Source organism: Thunnus maccoyii, chromosome 15 (assembly GCF_910596095.1).
Source record: "Thunnus maccoyii chromosome 15, fThuMac1.1, whole genome shotgun sequence".
NCBI lineage: Eukaryota > Metazoa > Chordata > Actinopteri > Scombriformes > Scombridae > Thunnus > Thunnus maccoyii.
In genome coordinates, this window is record NC_056547.1 from 4,787,792 (window position 1) to 4,805,372 (window position 17,581).

The 17,581-nt window shown below is 38.5% G+C and overlaps 1 protein-coding gene and 1 long non-coding RNA gene across 8 annotated transcripts in view; one reads left to right on the top strand and one right to left on the bottom strand.

Moving 5' to 3' along the window:
• Nucleotides 1-17,581, top strand: part of LOC121912559 — a 65,352-nt gene that overhangs the window by 29,923 nt on the left and 17,848 nt on the right. For 3 of the 6 annotated variants that reach the window (XM_042434760.1, XM_042434763.1, XM_042434766.1), the window contains exon 2: nt 3,950-3,987. The exons of 1 other annotated variant lie outside the window; for it this stretch is intronic. In XM_042434760.1, the coding sequence (XP_042290694.1) occupies nt 3,950-3,987 (38 nt within the window). The remainder of the gene's footprint in view (nt 1-3,949; nt 3,988-17,581) is intronic. 2 more of the 6 variants (XM_042434762.1, XM_042434765.1) reach the window with 1 other exon arrangement.
• LOC121912561 overlaps nt 1-17,581 on the bottom strand; it is a 58,971-nt gene that overhangs the window by 23,680 nt on the left and 17,710 nt on the right. Inside the window, exon 3 of one of the 2 annotated variants that reach the window (XR_006100105.1) lies at nt 7,845-7,907. The exons of the other annotated variant lie outside the window; for it this stretch is intronic. This is a non-coding gene — a long non-coding RNA (uncharacterized LOC121912561). The remainder of the gene's footprint in view (nt 1-7,844; nt 7,908-17,581) is intronic. 2 annotated transcript variants of the gene reach the window in all.

A 17,581-nucleotide genomic window follows, 5' to 3' on the forward strand; every position in this document is an offset into this window, starting at 1 on the left:
GAAATCTTTTTGTCTAATTTATTCTTATAATTTATTTTTGTTGATTCTTTAGTTATTGAGGTAAAGCAGACTGTGAATAATTGGTTTTTTTTAATCATTTACGCAGCTTTGACAGCTCTGTGGTTGCTGTCAAAGAGAAGAGAAGAGACTGTTTCTATGTCTTTGTCTTCATTCATTTTCCAGTCTGGGAATCAAACCAGTGACCTTACACTTAAAATCTAAACCCTCTACTGTCTGAGCCACCACTGATGCCGACTCATTATCTCTCCACTGCTAACACACACACACACGCTGCACTAATCCCGGTGTCGTTTTCTCCAGACTGTGTAGAGTTATCCATCTATCTGCACCATCTATAATAGAAGAGCTGCTCAGTCATTTTTAAGCTGCTGAAAAGCAAAGCAACGTCTTCAAAGTGTTTGTTCACACAAAGTAACAAAACAGAAAACATCCATCACCCTGTAAAATACGTTGAAGGGTTTTCAGAGATAACACAGCATTGTGTTCAAAAAACTAAAACCCCAAAAACACGTCCACATATCTCAGTCCAAAATCAAACCACATCTGTATTTTGGTTTGGTTTCCCATTTATTGTCTCCGTGACATCTTTCACTGTTACACAGCAGCATGTCTGCTCCAGCAGCTAAAACAACATCCAATATAACATCAAAACTGTATGAAAGCTCTATAGACAAGTGACAATATTAATTTAAGGGAGTTAGTTTAGTAATTTGATGGCACATCTGCATTAACACACAGCTGCTAACAACATGTAGCTTCAGTTCCTGCTGCTGCAATTTCATGATTCAAGTGAACTAATTACTAATTATATGTCCATGAATTTTCAAACATCTCTTGAGCTTTGTGGAAAGATATTATTGAATTCTTTAGTAGGTGATGGGACGTTTGGAAAAGCTCAACATATGTGGTTTATTATCTGCCATAAATCCAGATGTGAATGTGGCAACATTAGCTCTACTGTGTTATTTGGTATCTAATGTTAAGTTATATAGTGAACAAATCTGTTTTCTTGCTCATGGGAAGTGGACCGCTGTCACTCAACATGTTTAAGTTGTTGTGCTCATTGATGGTTGTTTCTCTAGAATCAGAAGTGTGTTGGTGGAATTAACCCATAAGAACCAATAGTGTTTTTTGTTATTAAAGGTTGGTTTCAACCCATTTAACAATTCTGATGCTTTAATAAGACATCCTGTATTACATTTAATCTTTTCTGACCACATTTCTTGAACAAATTGATATAAAACAAGTTAGGAAAATATTGTTACATTACAGATCTTTGACACTGAAGGTAGAATTTCAAAAAAAATAAATCAGAAATGTGTTCCTTATATTCCCCATAATTTTCCTTTATGGAGAGATGGGTCCGGGTTCTTATGGGTTAAGGATGACGTGGCCATCTTCTCTCGTCAAAGCCAGAAAAATCGTTAAATCCATGAAAAGTAGCGAAAGGAAAATAACCACAAAAACGGCAACAACGTTCAACAAAGATCAACGTTATAAACTCGCTGACAGAAATAACAACTCTTAAAGGATATATCTGGTGATTAGATATTTTTCTTATTGTCAGCAAATCTCATGTTTGGAGTCCAACCAACACTGAACCTAACAAGTATTGTGTGTGTGTTTATCTAAAGCCTGATATATCTTATTCCTCTGTGCTGTAGAGCTCTGTTGTTGTCAAAAAAAAAACCTATTAAAAACACGTCAGTGAGTCACATCGCTGCACTGGGTGACATGTTCCTTCATTATGAAGAGTTTAGTCACGTTAGTTTGTTTAAAAATGGCTCCAAAGAATAATAACAGTGATCATGTTTTTCTTTCTAATCTAATTCTAACTGTTAGTTTAGCTCTGCATGAGATTAGCTGACAATGAGAGTAAATTGCCAGCTTCATGTTAATGTATTTCTTCAGTCTATTGCATTATATCCAACAAGTCCTCCAAACTAAAAGACCATAAAAACGACGTTTTCTAATCAGGCGCCTTTATCAGCAGTAATCGTCAAGACAACATCATTTGTCTGTGTTTTCCAAAACGGTTACAAATAACTGTGTAATAAAAAAATAGTGATGTTATTGCGGTGACAACGCTGTGGTTAAGGTCTAGTTAGGTTTAGGCACAAAAACCACTTGGTTAGGATTCAGATCATGGTTTGGGTTAAAATGATCACTTGAAACGTGGTGTGGGTTAAAGCTACTATTTAAAGGTAGTCAACCTTCACCGTCATGGCAACAGTAAACACCACAACAATCGTAGTTATGGTTTTTAAAAAAACTGTCCCGACTCGCGGTTGGAAACAAGAAGCGAACAGTGGTCTCCTGCAGCAAACTACTGATGCTGCGTCTCAAATTGCTTCACTTCTGTACTTACACTTCACATTTTGAGTGCATAACTGTGTTCACACTTAGAAGAATGGAAAAATGCACTCAAAACGGTCAAAACGTTGAGTGTGGAACTATGGACACTTCTCGCCCTCAATGGTCGCCATCTTGGCTACGTTGTAACTACGGTGACTTTTTAGCACTAAGCACCACTATACTGTTGTCAGATATAAGCCATCAGTATGTTTTTTGGGTTAATTTAGCAGTCTGTAATGATTTGGTAGCACGAACGATAACGTGAATGCTAACGCTAGCTAATGCTAATTGGCGATCGTCATTTCTGGTAAGTGCACAACAGCCGTGTTCGATTTTAGACGACACTACCCTGTCAAAGTTCGTGCACTACACCAGTAAGTACACAGTGTACTACATGAAAGTGTACTAACAGGAGTATGTGATTTGAGACACAGCTTAAATCTACTTTTTACAAGTTAGGATCCAACCATCCACCCCAACCCGCCACTTCAGAATATGGAAATCAGTCACATTATATCGACGTCATCTGAACTGCACCACATCTGCGGGTCATAATTACTACAGCTGCTAGATGGCGTCTGTCAAACGTAACTATAGGCTGTTTTTGGCGACTGACATTATGACCTATTATGTTTTGTTTCCTTTGGGAGGACAAGCTCATCATATCACATGTCTGTCCTTACTGTAAGAGGGATCCCCTTCCTTTGTAGCCATTTTTTCTTTTATTGCAATGAACAGCAGAGATATGGCATTCATGTTAATGTAGCAGGATTGTGTGTTTGCATGTATTTTGATGGCTAACATGATGACATTGCATTGTGTTTTGCTAAATGATGAGTCAAATTCAACTTTGGCACCCCTTCTGCATCAACAACATTCAAATAAATGAGGGGGCTGCTTGTTTTTTCTCCCACATTGCTGTTAAGTGCTTACCGTTAAGGTCAAACTCAAGGTCATCGTGTTGTGTAAGCAGAAGGTTAAATCAGAGTTTCTGCTGCTTGACCAGAAACACTGAGAACGGCCTGTTTCCTTTTCTTTTTTTTTTATTCGCAGTAATTTAATAAAGACGCACACTATTATACTTATGATATTAACTAGCAGAATGGTGTCGCCTTTTAATCGCCCTCAAATATTTTAGAATCATCTCCGGCTTTCATGACTCAAACTGGTTGTGCCCTCTGTGTGCCAAAGCTTGGCGTGGATAATTAATCTAATTTTAGCATGGCGTGTGTGTGTGTGTGTGTTAGTGGGAGAGAGAGAGAGAGAGAGAGAGAGAGAGAGAGAGAGAGAGAGAGAGATACTGGACAGCGTTGTCATTTTCCCTCAGCGAGCATGCTGAAGGCTGAATCAGCTTGACATACTGTTATCTTCTCCTCTTTCCATCTTCATGTTTCTCCTTCCCTCACTTGCCCTCTCTTATCATGGATGGAGACAAAGCAGTTGTGTATTCTGGATTGGATTTTTTTTTTCCTCCTCATGGTTTGATACCAGTAGCTACTGAAGCACTTGTGATAATCAAAATTATCTTAAATTCATCTCTCCCTCTCTGTCTTCTTTCTCTTTGACTCTCCAGCAGCCGATGCGGTGCCGGTACGGAAAGATGGGGATCAGGTAAAATGCTATTATCTTTTTTTTTTTTTTTTTTTTTAAATGCCTACACTGTTTCTTCACACCTCAATCTATTTTCCCATTTCACTGAAAGTCACTGTGACAGAATACAAAAGACACAGGTGCTGCCAGTGTCCTCGGCTCTCCTCTTAACATGTGAACGGTCCGCAGACAGACGTGCGTGAGGGTGTCGTTTCTTGTCTCCTCGAATCTTTTAGAGGTGAGAAAAGAAGCGCCGTTACTCACCCAGAACTGCCTCTTACTGTTAAGACGGCCGGGCCTCGGCTTCAAGAAAGGTCGCTCAAGATCTAAACTTTGAAAGACAGATTCACAATGTTTGAAGAGTGGGGTTTTTTTTATGTGTGAGTGTGTGTGTGTGTGTGTTTGAGCATTTGGGTGTGTCTGAGGTTAACAGTGACATATTTTTTTTGTACTCCAGCATATTGAGCTGAATTAATAACTACAAGGTTAAAATGCTTGCCTTTCAGCTTTAATTTGATGCTGTTTACATCAGTGTTACATCAGCAGTGTCGGACACGCAGACCCTTTTTATACATAGTCCCTCATTTCTACGACATTGCGGACAAACGGTGGGATGTTTTTTAATCGGCGGAGTCAGTTACTTGACCTCAATCCGACTGATTATTCGTTTTAGTGATGAAAACTAGATTGAAAGTTAAAAGCTCTCGATGAAAAAGGTCTGGCAGGGCATCACCAGGGACGTCTGTGAGCCGTAGACTTCAGACAGTCACTGAAATATTAAATATGATGGTGCGTCCTGGTGGCTAAGTGGTTAAGGAGCACACCACAGCGTATAATCGCACTGTTAATTTGTTGCTCATTGCACCCCTTTCATTCCCCTCCTTACTTCCTGTCTGTCTCCGTAGTATCACTCTCCAATAAAGGCAAGAATTCCCAAAGAAATCATCTTAAAAAAAGAGAAATATTACATTTGAAGACTTTAATTTTATGTTAATTGGTTCGTTTTGCTGCCTCACAGCTAGAAGATCCTGGATTTCAATCCTCCAGACAGCTGGCGTCTTTTTTGGAGTTTGCATGTTCTCGACTCAGCGGGCGCTCTGGTTTCCTTTTGCAGTCAAAAGTCCGGCTTAATCACCGACTCTAAATTGGCGGAGGTGTGAATGGTTGTCTGTCTGAATGTGTCAGGCCTGTGATAGCAACTTGTCCAGGCTGCGTCTCCCATCTCTCACCCGATGTGAGCAGGGAAAGGCTCAGCTTCCTCTGCACGATATGCAGCTATACAGTAGTATAGATAGTGAACGGTTGGATGCAGCTGAAAGATGGGTGCTATACATTAAAAAAGGGTGACAGTTCCTAAACTGTTCATTGGATATAGAGAGTCGGTTCCACCAACCTTCAGCATTTCTTTCATTGGTCCTTCTGATAAAATAAAATGAAACGTGTTCCTGGAGTTTACTTCCTATATTCTTGGTCAAATCAGCTCCAGTTCAGTTCAGTTGTTGTGGGAAATCTTCAGATGGGCCAATAAATCTTCAGGTCACCCACAATTTAGTAGTAAACTCAAAACTTATAAGATAAAAGACTCAAAGAAATACACTGGAAGCCGGTAGAGTTCAACGTGAGTAGGTTTACTCTGCATAAAGAGCAATACAAAGCAAACCAAGGCCTTGATCCTGAGATAAATTAGATAATATATCTCTCATAACCCCTCCTAATGTGGAGCTTATTTGCTGAACCCCACCTTGCTTGATCTCAACACTTTGGTAATAATCCAGACATGACTCATCTCAGAAAGCAACGGTGTCTCAGACTTCTCTAACATGTATCAATCGTATTTGGCATCTTCCGCATTTCTCACAATACGCATGGCCTAGCGGCCTTCACTCATTACACACAGAAAATTAAAATGTGACATTACTGATCATCCGCCTCCGACTTCCCTTGGGAACTGTCTCTTATTGACGTAAATGTTATCTTTGCACATTTACTGGCCTATTCACAACATGCATATAATTAATTAACTCAAAAAGTTCCCATTAATATTTACTGGTATGCAGCGTAGGTATTTACCTCATTGTAACTTCATCCGTGTACATAATATTCACAACAACGCTCTCAGTCAACTCTCCAACTCTTTAGATGTAATTTCTGCTGACATGTTACAGACATGTCTGAACTTATCACCTCCACTCGCCTTGCCAGTAGGCTCACATCTCTTGTACAGATATGACGATAGTTTAAGGCTTATGGGAACAGACATACTGAATAAACAACAATATGGGATCCCTTTTAAAACAATTACCGTCCTATTCTAAACATATGGAGTGAACAACACAACATACAGTTGAGAAAGGCTCTGTTTTAAGGCTGGACTTTTAGTTATTTGCGTTACTACAAATGTCAGTGGGAGTCAAATTAATTTTGATTTAATTTCATTCAAATTAGCCTGATATGGTTTGAAAGTTACTGTGTTAAGCGAACTAGCAGACTTGGGTACTCCATCCAAATCTGTATTAATCACGGAGTGGATAAGTAGCTCAAAAGTGTAGCATAGCAATGCTAATGCTAACCGTTTCATGTAAGTGAATGAAACATGCTAAAACACTTAGCTTCGTTGTCTGGAAGGTATAGTTCAATAAAAACAGATATGTGTGGTCTAGTCTAGTCTGCTAGTTAACCGATTAGTCAAGATAACTAGTAGACGACTGAGATAGTTGATAATAAGCTAATGCTAACCGTTTCATGTAAGTGAATGGAAGATGCTAAAACGATTAGCGCCATACTCCAGGAGGTATAGTTAAATAAAAACACAGTTTCAGGTGGTCTAACCCAGTTTGTTAGTTAATGGATTATTCAAGCTTTCAACCAAGTAGGGTCCATTTGATAGATTTAGAGGTTAATAGCAAAACATTCAAGCTATGCTAACGGTTTCATGTGTGTGAATGGAGAATGCTAAAACGATTAGCATCATACTCTGGGAGGTATAGTTAAATAAAAACATAGATTTGGGTGGTTTAATCTGTTTCACTAGTTAGTTGATTAGTCAAGCTTTCTAACCAAATAGGGTCCATTTGATAGATTTGGTAGTTTATTCCATATCAGCAAAACGTTTTAGTGAATAAATGGAAAATAAAACGGTACTTGAGCTTAAAGTGAGCTGTCAATCAAACGTGAGTCCTGAGAAATGGTTTGAGCAGCCAAATGAGCTGTTTTTGAGCTAAGTTTTCTAATAGTTATGAATGTTTATTTTCATTCAAAATTTTGTGGATGCTTAATGAGACACTCAACTTCGATATCGTATATGCATTTTTATGATTTCAAGCCACATTTCCAGAGGCTTTAAAATGAAGTTTTCCTTTTACTTGAACAGAAGTTCCGGTTTCACTTCAGCTCTCTCACCGTCAAATTAAAGCTGAAAGTCGCCACTTTACCCTCATTGTTTTATATTAAATCAAATGTGCTGCAGTACAGAGAAACACAATGAAAAATGTGTCACTTTATTAATATTTTCTGACTGCACTGTCTCTATAAAGTATTCAATTGTGAGTTTGGTGAGTTAATCCTTTAATCAAAAGCAGTCTTACATAGCTTCTGCCTTAAAGAGCTGCTAATACCAAAATAAATGCACTAGTGTCAGTTTCAATCAAACGTTTTACTGTTCGATGGTGCTGTTTCAGAGTCTTTTCAAGCGAGAACTACTGAATATGTCTCAATATCTGGCAAGAAAATGAAAAAACAAAGGGTTGAAGATATATTAGCGTCAGCTTTCAAAAGCTCATATTAGTCAAACCTGTGTGTGTGTGTGTGTGTGTATGCCAACACGCCCGTGACTAGCTGTGCATGACTGGGTGTGTGTGTGTGTGTTGATAGTCTCTTACCAAGGCCACAGAGCCGCTCTCCCCAGGGTTCAGACCATTACTGAGCCATGTATCACTTTTCAGCTGTGGACCCCGGGGAGAGAGAGAGAGAGATAGAGAGAGCAGCGGAAAGAGGGAGAAAGAGAGAGAGAGAGAGAGACAAAAACAGAGACATCCATCTTATTGTTTTTTTTCCATCACTGGCTACTGCTTTTCTTTTTCTTCAGTGTTGTCATTTATACTTTTAGGGCGATGTCAGGAAGGCCAACATGCACCAGTAGTTTTATTACTTTATAAAAGGTGCATTTGTTGACATCACCATATTACATTATAAGTTAATTACGGTTTACAAGTGAGTCCTGGTCACATTTCTCATAAATCCTGTTGCTTCCTGGCTCTCTGCCTCCTCTCTACGCTCCTGCCAACAACAGAAGATATCGCACATGTGATATTCGGTGGCTTCGGCATCACTTGCGGAATTCGTTTTTTTTGATCAAGCGTCGCTGCTCCTGTTGAGCGCCGATCCCGTGGCAGCCTTCGAGTTGTTTACTTTCACAAACATGTCTCCTCTGTGTAATTTATAGACCTGCAGAGAGGGAGAGGCCAGCGGGTGGAGAGGGATTTGACAGAATATAATAAACAGGAGCTCAGAGAGATGATTCAGACTCAGAAAACAGTGGGGCTCTGGACCAAGAGCAACAAACACTATAAAGACTGACAAATAAAATAAATATTATACACCCAGACTTAGAAACAGGCTATTAAAAAAAGATTTGATAAGACATACAGACTGAATGTGCAAGAGTTAATTGAATAGCATAGACTCAGAATTCAAACCTTCTGACCAGAAATGGAAACATCATCATCATCATCATACATCTCTGAGTCATACAACAGACTCAGAGATACAAGCAGAGCAATTGTACGGGAGCTACAAGTTTTTAATCTAGTCTTTGCTTTGTACAAACTGGACGTGACAAACTCAGAAATCTGAACTGAAGACGACAGATTTGGAGTTTGGCCACTTTCACAGCAGCAGTTTGGGTTTTATTGGTGAGAAACAAATGAAAAACTGTCACATTATTCCCTTTTAGTTTTGGTTCTTCAACATTAACCAGAGAGAGAAGGACGAATGAAGGAGAAGTCTGCAGAAAATTCAGCTTTATGAACATCTCAGTATCCTCCATGTGTCTCTTTCAATTAAAACTATGACTTTTGGGCTTTTACAGTACTGTAAATCCAGATTCAGATGATTACAAACTTTCCCTGTTATTAAAATAGCAGGTAAAACTTTATTAATTTACCAATTTAACATTCATAAGCAGTATATAAACATTTAATAAATGGTTTATGACACTATAATGTAGTTATGAGCGGATATAAGGACATTTTAAGTGTGTAGAGTATTTGTAAGCAATTATATCGTCTTTATGAAGACATATTTTATGTTATTACAACTATGTTTTACTATATTGTCATTTATTATCTGTTTAAACAGCAGTCTCCAGTTATGGGAGGAGTTGTAGTTGTTAACAAATACATTGATAAACACTTATATCTGCTTACAACTACATTATAATGTGTTATAAACCATTTATTAACTGTTTATAAATGCTAAATAGGTAAAGTGTTAACAAATAAGAAATGAAGAAAACTGTGCAGCATCATTTAAACTCTTTATATCCTCTGTGTGAGAGCTGATGTTAATAGAAAGTCTTCAGCTCATGATAAGAATCTGATCTGGGAACTGAAGGACCCTCCTCTACTTCTTCACATTTCTATTTGATAATTCTCTCTGGGTTCTTGATAACTTTACATGCACAAGGACTTATAATAACTAATGTCATTAGTAATTCTTAACTAATCTGTTATTAATTATAATGGTGTGTTTGATATATCAGATTCAATTAGTTTTGTGCAAGATCATTATTAAATCATCAGACTCACTGCTAACCATTACAGACATATGAACATTCATTTAGAGCTGCAATGATTAGTTGATCTACTATATTGATAATTGATTAATTGCCTCAGTCACTTTTAAAGGGATTTGCTGCTTCTCTTAGTCGTATATGTTAGCAATTGTTAGCAGCCCTACATTCATTAATATACTTTAATATACTTCAGCATATTTAGACACATAATACAGACAATATACTTCTAGTAGATGAACCAACACAGGAATCAAAGCTATGAGCTCATCACGCTGGACTCACATTAACACATTAAACTCTGTCCACTAAAGTGAAGAAGAAGAACATCCCAGCAGCTTCGGGCTCAGCAAAAAGGTACATTAGCCTGAAACATCAGCCTGTTTGTGGTTCCACTAAAAGTCAGATCGATACTGAGTGCTCCTATCAGATCTCCTCGGAGGATACACGCCTTCCAAACTCACACAAGTATTATTACAAGGATGGAAAACAACAAACAGATCTGACTGAGATTTAGCTGCAGCTGATGTCAAGACTTAATTTAGCGCCATTAGCAGTTGTTTTTTTTCAGTCCAGGAAACACACATGGTATCAAATGAGTTACTGATAGATGAAACCACAAAGAAAGCTCCTGTTTCTATTCAAATTCTTAAATGTTTTTCCATCTGTTTTCACCAGGACTTGAATATTTTCAATGTGAAACAGCATTTTTACATCATACAACTAAAAAAAAAAACCTAATGAAATTCTTTAAAGATTAGCGGCTCTCCCAGCAAGATGATCCCACAGCTCGAAACTTTAAAAGAATTGCTTATCTTGTATGCAATGTGATACAAAACCTTACAACTGGTTTCAATTATGTATTATTTTGTGCACATTGAGCCACTGATAAACTTTTACTCTTTAACTGAAGGGGGCCAACGAACTAATAATGATGTAAGAGAAAGAAATGTGAAATGAAAGACTTCCAAAAACCCCAGAATTCACTCTTCACAGCTTCTAAGTTTCTTAATTTGGGATAAAATTCAACATTTTGTCAAATACACAGCTAAAGTTCCTGGGTTAGGGTTAAGGTAGGGGTAGGGTTGGGGTTAGGGTTAGGGTAGGGTTGGGGTTAGGGTTAGGGTGGGGTTAGGGTAGGGTTGGGGTTAGGGTTAAGGTAGGGGTAGGGTTAGGGTTAGGGTTAAGGTAGGGGTAGGGTTGGGGTTAGGGTTAGGGTGGGGTTAGGGTAGGGTTGGGGTTAGGGTTAAGGTAGGGGTAGGGTTGGGGTTAGGGTTAGGGTTAAGGTAGGGGTAGGGTAGGGTTGGGGTTAGGGTTAAGGTAGGGGTAGGGTTGGGGTGGGGTTAGGGTTAAGGTAGGGGTAGGGTTGGGGTTAGGGTTAAGGTAGGGTTAGGGTAGGGTTGGGGTTAGGGTAGGGTTAGGGTTAAGGTAGGGTTAGGATAAAATTCAACATTTTTGTCAAATACACAGTTAAAGTTCCTGCTATGACTGTAATATATCTATGCCTCTAGCCCAAAGCATGCTGGGATTGGCTCCAGCACTCTGTGACCCCTTGAAAAGGATGAATACAGTATGTATAGAAAATGGTCGGTTAGATAGAATTATTATTGCATAAAAAGGTCTTCTTCAGTGAAAACGCTTTATGGCATGACTCCCACTTGCATAAAGAGCTGATTTAATCATCTGAGCACAGAGTTAAACGTTGAAGCTGACAATATCAGTTCACCGAGCGGCTGTCAATGTTATCGTGGATGAATAGATTTTGGAGTTTCGACTCGGACAATGCCGCTGGTCTCACTTCGATTCAGGAGAGGAGGGCCGCGAGCGACGAGGCTTCTGGGGCCGGGGGGGGGGGGGGGAGAGCTCCACTGTTACTTTATAGAGTCAGTGATGATGACGTCTGATTTTTTTTTTTTTGTCCTCAGTTGACCGTGAGAGCTTAACATTCACACATACTGAGGGGTGTTTGTGAATCCAAATCCTGCAACCTCTAACACAACACAACACACAGTCCAAGGACATTGATGACATCACTTGCGTCTCCTCACACATTTGACCATGATAAATCACGGTTGAAACCTCCCACACACACAGTTATTAATTCATTTATGTGAGCAGCACACTGACTCTGAACCCTGTTGGGTTAGTATTAGCTGAATAATTGAGAGGGTAATGTCTTCAGTTTTCTGCTCCGTGGCATAAAATGATGATAATTTATCTGCAGCAGTTGGCAGGGTCGTTGATCAATACCAAGGACTGAATGATTAGCTGCTGCTTTTTTTAAGATTCACTGTGCTGTATCTTTGGTATGTAATAATAGAAATACTCTTGGTACTACTGTCTATTAGGTCATCCTTTATAAATAATGTATACGTTGTGATTAATAGCTTAATTAATGGTTGAGAAATGCTTTACGGATTAGTAATAAGTCATTAATAACTTTGGGTTGCCAGGTTGTGAAAAATCCCTTTGGCTAGTGTTTATCTTGCTTTGTCTGACAGTTTGACCTTTGACCTTCAAAATCAGTTGACAAACAAGTATTTATTTATTTATTTTTTTACTTAATATTTAAATCAGGTTGTGTCATTGAGATTGAGACCCGAGAACAAGAATCAACCATAATCAGACAACCAGCGTACAGAAACAACACAACTACAGCCAGACAACCACAATCAACAAATAACAAACATCAGATAATGAAGCTTTAAAATCTCTAAGAGGAATCAAAAGAATCTAGTTTGAAGGAAATTTGTAGTGTATTCAATTAAAAAAGTGCAGAGAAACCAGTCCAGCATAAATGAGTATATAAATATGAGAGGTGTTTGGTAGTTATTGGATTGTTTAAATGTAGTTACAAGATTTAAATATAAATGAACATTCACTGTACATACACAGACTTGATTGATAGATAGATGACTGGTTTGGTTGCCCTTGGTTGCACAGTGACAAATAACAAAAGATCGGATTCTGCCTAGATAATAAATCAGAAGACAGACCCAGTAAGGCAGAACATAAATATGAAAAAAACCCTTTAAAATGAACACATCCAAAAAGAATACATATAAAAAATACCTTACTACTACTACTACTACTATTATTACTATGTCGAAAGCACAACCTGTCTCTCAGGAAACAAGCAAGTATCAGATGTCATCATTCAAAGGTCTCACAGCTGTGGACACAAAAGAGCCTCTAAATCGTTCTGTGGAGCATCTCTGCCTCCTAAACTGATCCCTCAGCACACATTTTAGATTTTTAAAAAAGCACCAAACAGAGGTAGACCTTCAAACTGAAGTAGATCATCCTCTATTTGGTGTTTTCAGTAGTGACTTGATGGATCCTTGTTGTCAAATACTGACGCTTTGTCTCATGCAGACACTCAAGGCTGAATTTACTAATAAACCAACCTGTCTGCAGTTACATATGCTAATGATGCATAAATAAAGGATTATTACAACAATCCATCAAAGGTTACAGCTGTAAATATCAATAAAAACATTGTGTTCCAGATGCTCTGCAGCTTTTACAGAAGGTCAAAGTGTCTGTTGTTGGATTAAAGTCGTTCTTATTAATGATTTATTACCGATATACAAATAATTTATTGACCACTAATAAAGACACTAGTTAAAACTTACAACCTCACGATAAAGGGCGACTTTATGGTACTGATATCTTTACTGAAACTTTTTCAATTAGCATCGTAGCAACACTGAAAGTACAAGAACTTCCATACAAATAGGAGATAATGTCTCCAACAGAGGTCATAGATGACTCAATACACCTTTAACACTCAATACATTAACATTTAACTAAAAATAAAATTAATGAGCATAAAAAATACATCACTAGTGTTGATTATACGAGTAATAATTCGATATATGTTACATTTTAAATGATAATGAGACGATTCCTCCTCGGTCGCCTTGGATCTTTGTGAGCGATTTACTTTAGTTGATGAAAGTGAAAGATTAATTTGCTTCAGTCCGAGCTGCAGCTCCACTGCTGAGCGTGTTCATTAGCTTTTTGAGATTAAATAAAGCATTACAGTATTCAATTAGTTCAGTTTAGTCTGTCAGCTGTGTGAGTTTTACACAATGAGTGTCTGTGATTAACGGCTATTTACTCAGGAAAAAAACCTCCTCAGTGAATAGACGCTGAGGTTCTGACCCAGGTGTGCTTGTTACTAAACCTGTATGATCCAGCATCTTTCCCTGCTCTTGTTAATGTGGATCTGAGGCAAAAAACCCCCCCAAAAAAAGGCGACCGGTGACTTGTGCGAGGCTTTGCTAAATCCCTCTGCCATCTCATTGGCTGCTTTTGTTAGAGAGGGATTATTCTTATTCCTCATTCACTTGTCATGAAAATAAACATCTCTGACATGAATATTACATCGATGCTTCCCAGAAAGCAAAAAAAAAAGAGGGGGCCCACAGCAGGAAGACAGAATTAATTTTAGCTGTTGGTGTCCGCTAACCATCCCCCTGTATTTGACACCAGATGGAAAATGTTTATCAGGGCGGTGAGGGTTTAAATCAGAGTCAGAACAAAATTCATTCATGGGGATAATTCTGGTCGTAGTGTTACTTGTGCCCAGCAGCTGCTGATTAAAGCATGAATAAATACAAAGGCAGAGGCCGAGCTCCATCTTAATGTTGTGTCACCGCTGGTGCGTGTTTTCTGTTTCTCATTCTCTCTTTTATTGCCAAATTCAAATGAGCTTGTCCGTCGTCCACCAGCCATGTTATTACTCTATTAGCATTTTTATTATTGTTTGCTTTGTTTCCTTAGATGACCTCGTGTGCATAGTCGATCTCACCGGCGGTAATAATGTTATTATATGAAAAAAGGATCCTGACCTGCTCTGTTACGTTATAGATATTGAAGAAAGAGTATCTGCTGTACAACAACACACACAAACACACACACACACACACACACACCTTTACAACTTAAAGATGTCCATGTAAAAAGACACTGGAGGCCTGTATCCAGCTACAAGCGCGTTCACGTGAAAGAGGCGGGGTTGTTAACTACGAGTGACATCATCAGATCCATAAATGAAGTACTTCATGATATGAGATGAAACAGTGATACCAAGAACCTGCGGAAAACTTCTGATTTAGGGACAGAAAAGTGCCATATTCAACGAAGCCTGTAATCATACAACAGAATGAGAAGATGTAGAAACACTAGCAGTAATTTCCAATTATTAAAAGTAGGCTACGGCTTAAAATACATGTAGGAATTTAGTATTTTTTGCTATTTAGTTGGATGATGAAGAAATCATTCTGAATATGTCACATAAAAAAAAGAGAGAAAGTAGTTAATGACTGATGAGTCTATCTGACCCAAATGTTGCATTTATAATAATTGGAGCCAATTAACAGTGTTTGGATTATTTTTCTAATAAAAGACAATCTTTCGTTTTTATTTGCAGTTATCATCACACAGTTGTTTCATGTTGTTCTGAACTTTAAAATGCAGCTAAAATCATCATTATGTGTTTAATGTCATAAACGATCTCTCTGTTTGTTAGAAGTTCTGTTTTAAAACCAGAGTAGAAATAGAAAGCCTGGAACAATAAAATGTTTCTACTGACCTATAAAAATATATATCGCTCCTTTTTACTTGTCACTTTATTGTAAACTCAAGACTTTTGTCCATGTCGGGATCTTGTAGGTTTCCAGTGATCTGATTGGTCAGTGGTCGGAGTGTTGACAGGTTGTGATCTGATCCTCTGAAGTCTGAAGTTATCTCACTAACCCCAAATCCTGCTTCATAGTCGAGGCCTCTGGTGCCAAATAAGATGAGATTCTGAGCAAAGTTTGCTGGTTCCAACATCTCAAATGTGGAGACATTATGCAGTTAAAATGTAAACTTGTTTTATTGTCAAAAATATAACTAACAGCAATGACAACAGTAAACTTCACTGGAATTATCATTATTGTTGATTAAAATTGTCTAGTAAGCAAAAATTCTCCTTTATAGTTAAAACAAAAATAGATATTGGGCTAAATGGATTTTTGATACATTTGTTATAATATATGCATACTATATAGTTTATAGTTAGTTAGTAACAGTCACCAATGACTTTTTCGTGTATTAATTCATCCACTTTACCAATTTATATCAAAATTTTATCTTTTATTTCCACCATTATAATGCAAGTTACAGGAAAGCATTTTCCAACCGTTATTTGTCATGAAGAGCAGCAGGAACAGAGTCAAATATAAGAGACTTCAAGCTGAGCGAAGCTGAAGAATAAACTCTTTGAGGCTCGACTGCAGGCAGAACAAACTGAATGACGCTGAACAGGAGCGGAACAAACTGAACAGAACAGAGGATCCAGTAAAGACTGAACAGAAAACCAGGGCTAAAATACAAACTGAACTAATGAGGAAATGGGTAACAGGTGACTAGACAGGGCAAGAGGCAAGGAGGTGATTGGCTGGGGGGGGGGACACGGGGAGCAGGGCAGGGGTGACGAGGCTAGATGCAGGGCAGGTGTGTGAAAGGGCAAAACAAACACAGGAACACAAAACCTCTTAATACAAACCAGCATACACCAACCCATCCAAGAATATACATGAAGTCTAACCCAAACACACAACACTTCAACCTCCATCTGCAACATATAAAACCAGAAACCCCCAAACACAAAAAGTCCAAAACTAGAGTCCAAAAACCCTGAATCCATGACTCTATTGATGTCAACAGATTGAAAAAAGGTGTTTAAAAAAACAAATATTTAATGATGCATTGAACTGATGCAGTGACTGAGTTTTAAACACATCAGACATGTTTCCAATGCATAGACTGTAACTAGGGATGCACGATATTATCGGCACGTCATCGGTATCGGCCGATAATCGCTCTAAAATGAAATATCAGCATATACCTGACTGTGCTTCCCTCGACGGACTGTGTCACCCTGACGGTCCCAGTGCTTCCTCTGCCGGCTGCACTTCACTCAGCTGCTTGTCAGACCTGCTGCTTCTTCCCACTTTAACCTGAATAACAAACCGGGGCTCCGGTTGGATCCACATGGAGAGCCGGAGCTAACGTTTGCTGGGAGGATAGCTGGCTGCGCTTCCCTCCAGTCATGCTGCGGCTGGCTAACGCTCCGCTAGCATATGTGCATATATCGGTATCAGCAATCGGCCACAATGAGTTAGAAATATCGGCATATCGGATATCGGCAAAAAATCCAATATTGTGCATCCCTAACTGTAACTGCACTAACACGTACTGTTCTGAAATACAAGTTAATGACATATGTTATTTACTGCACCGTTACATCAGTTAGTCATATACATTAACAACCCATCAGCTATCTGTTGGCTAGCTTCATGGCAAACTGGGAAGCCAATATAGCAACAGATAAACTGCAAGCATGTTGTTTATTTACTCACTAGAACTCTCTTATTGACCTTTTATCCAAAAATGTAAACACAAGTTTGTCAACTGCAGTGGGTTCTGCATGAGATTTTTGCTCTAAAGCTGCTTTATACAAGCAAACAGGCTTTAAAAAGGTTTAAAAAAAAAACTACTTTTAACTTTTTTCATATGATCATAAATTAAACCCTGACAAAGATAGTAAAAGCTATTTGAGTCACGTCTGTGGTAGCAGCAGCAGCAGCTTTGTGAAGAAAGGAGATAAAAGTTTTGGCATTTGCTTTGACATAAAGTTTAGGGCATTTTCCGTTTCACCTCTCATGCAGTCCGTGATCTGTGACTCTGAATATAGTACAACTATGCTAACAAGCTTAAAGTGCCAGTAGGAGAAAGTCTTAAGGGCAATGTGATGTGACAAATGGCCTGATGTGA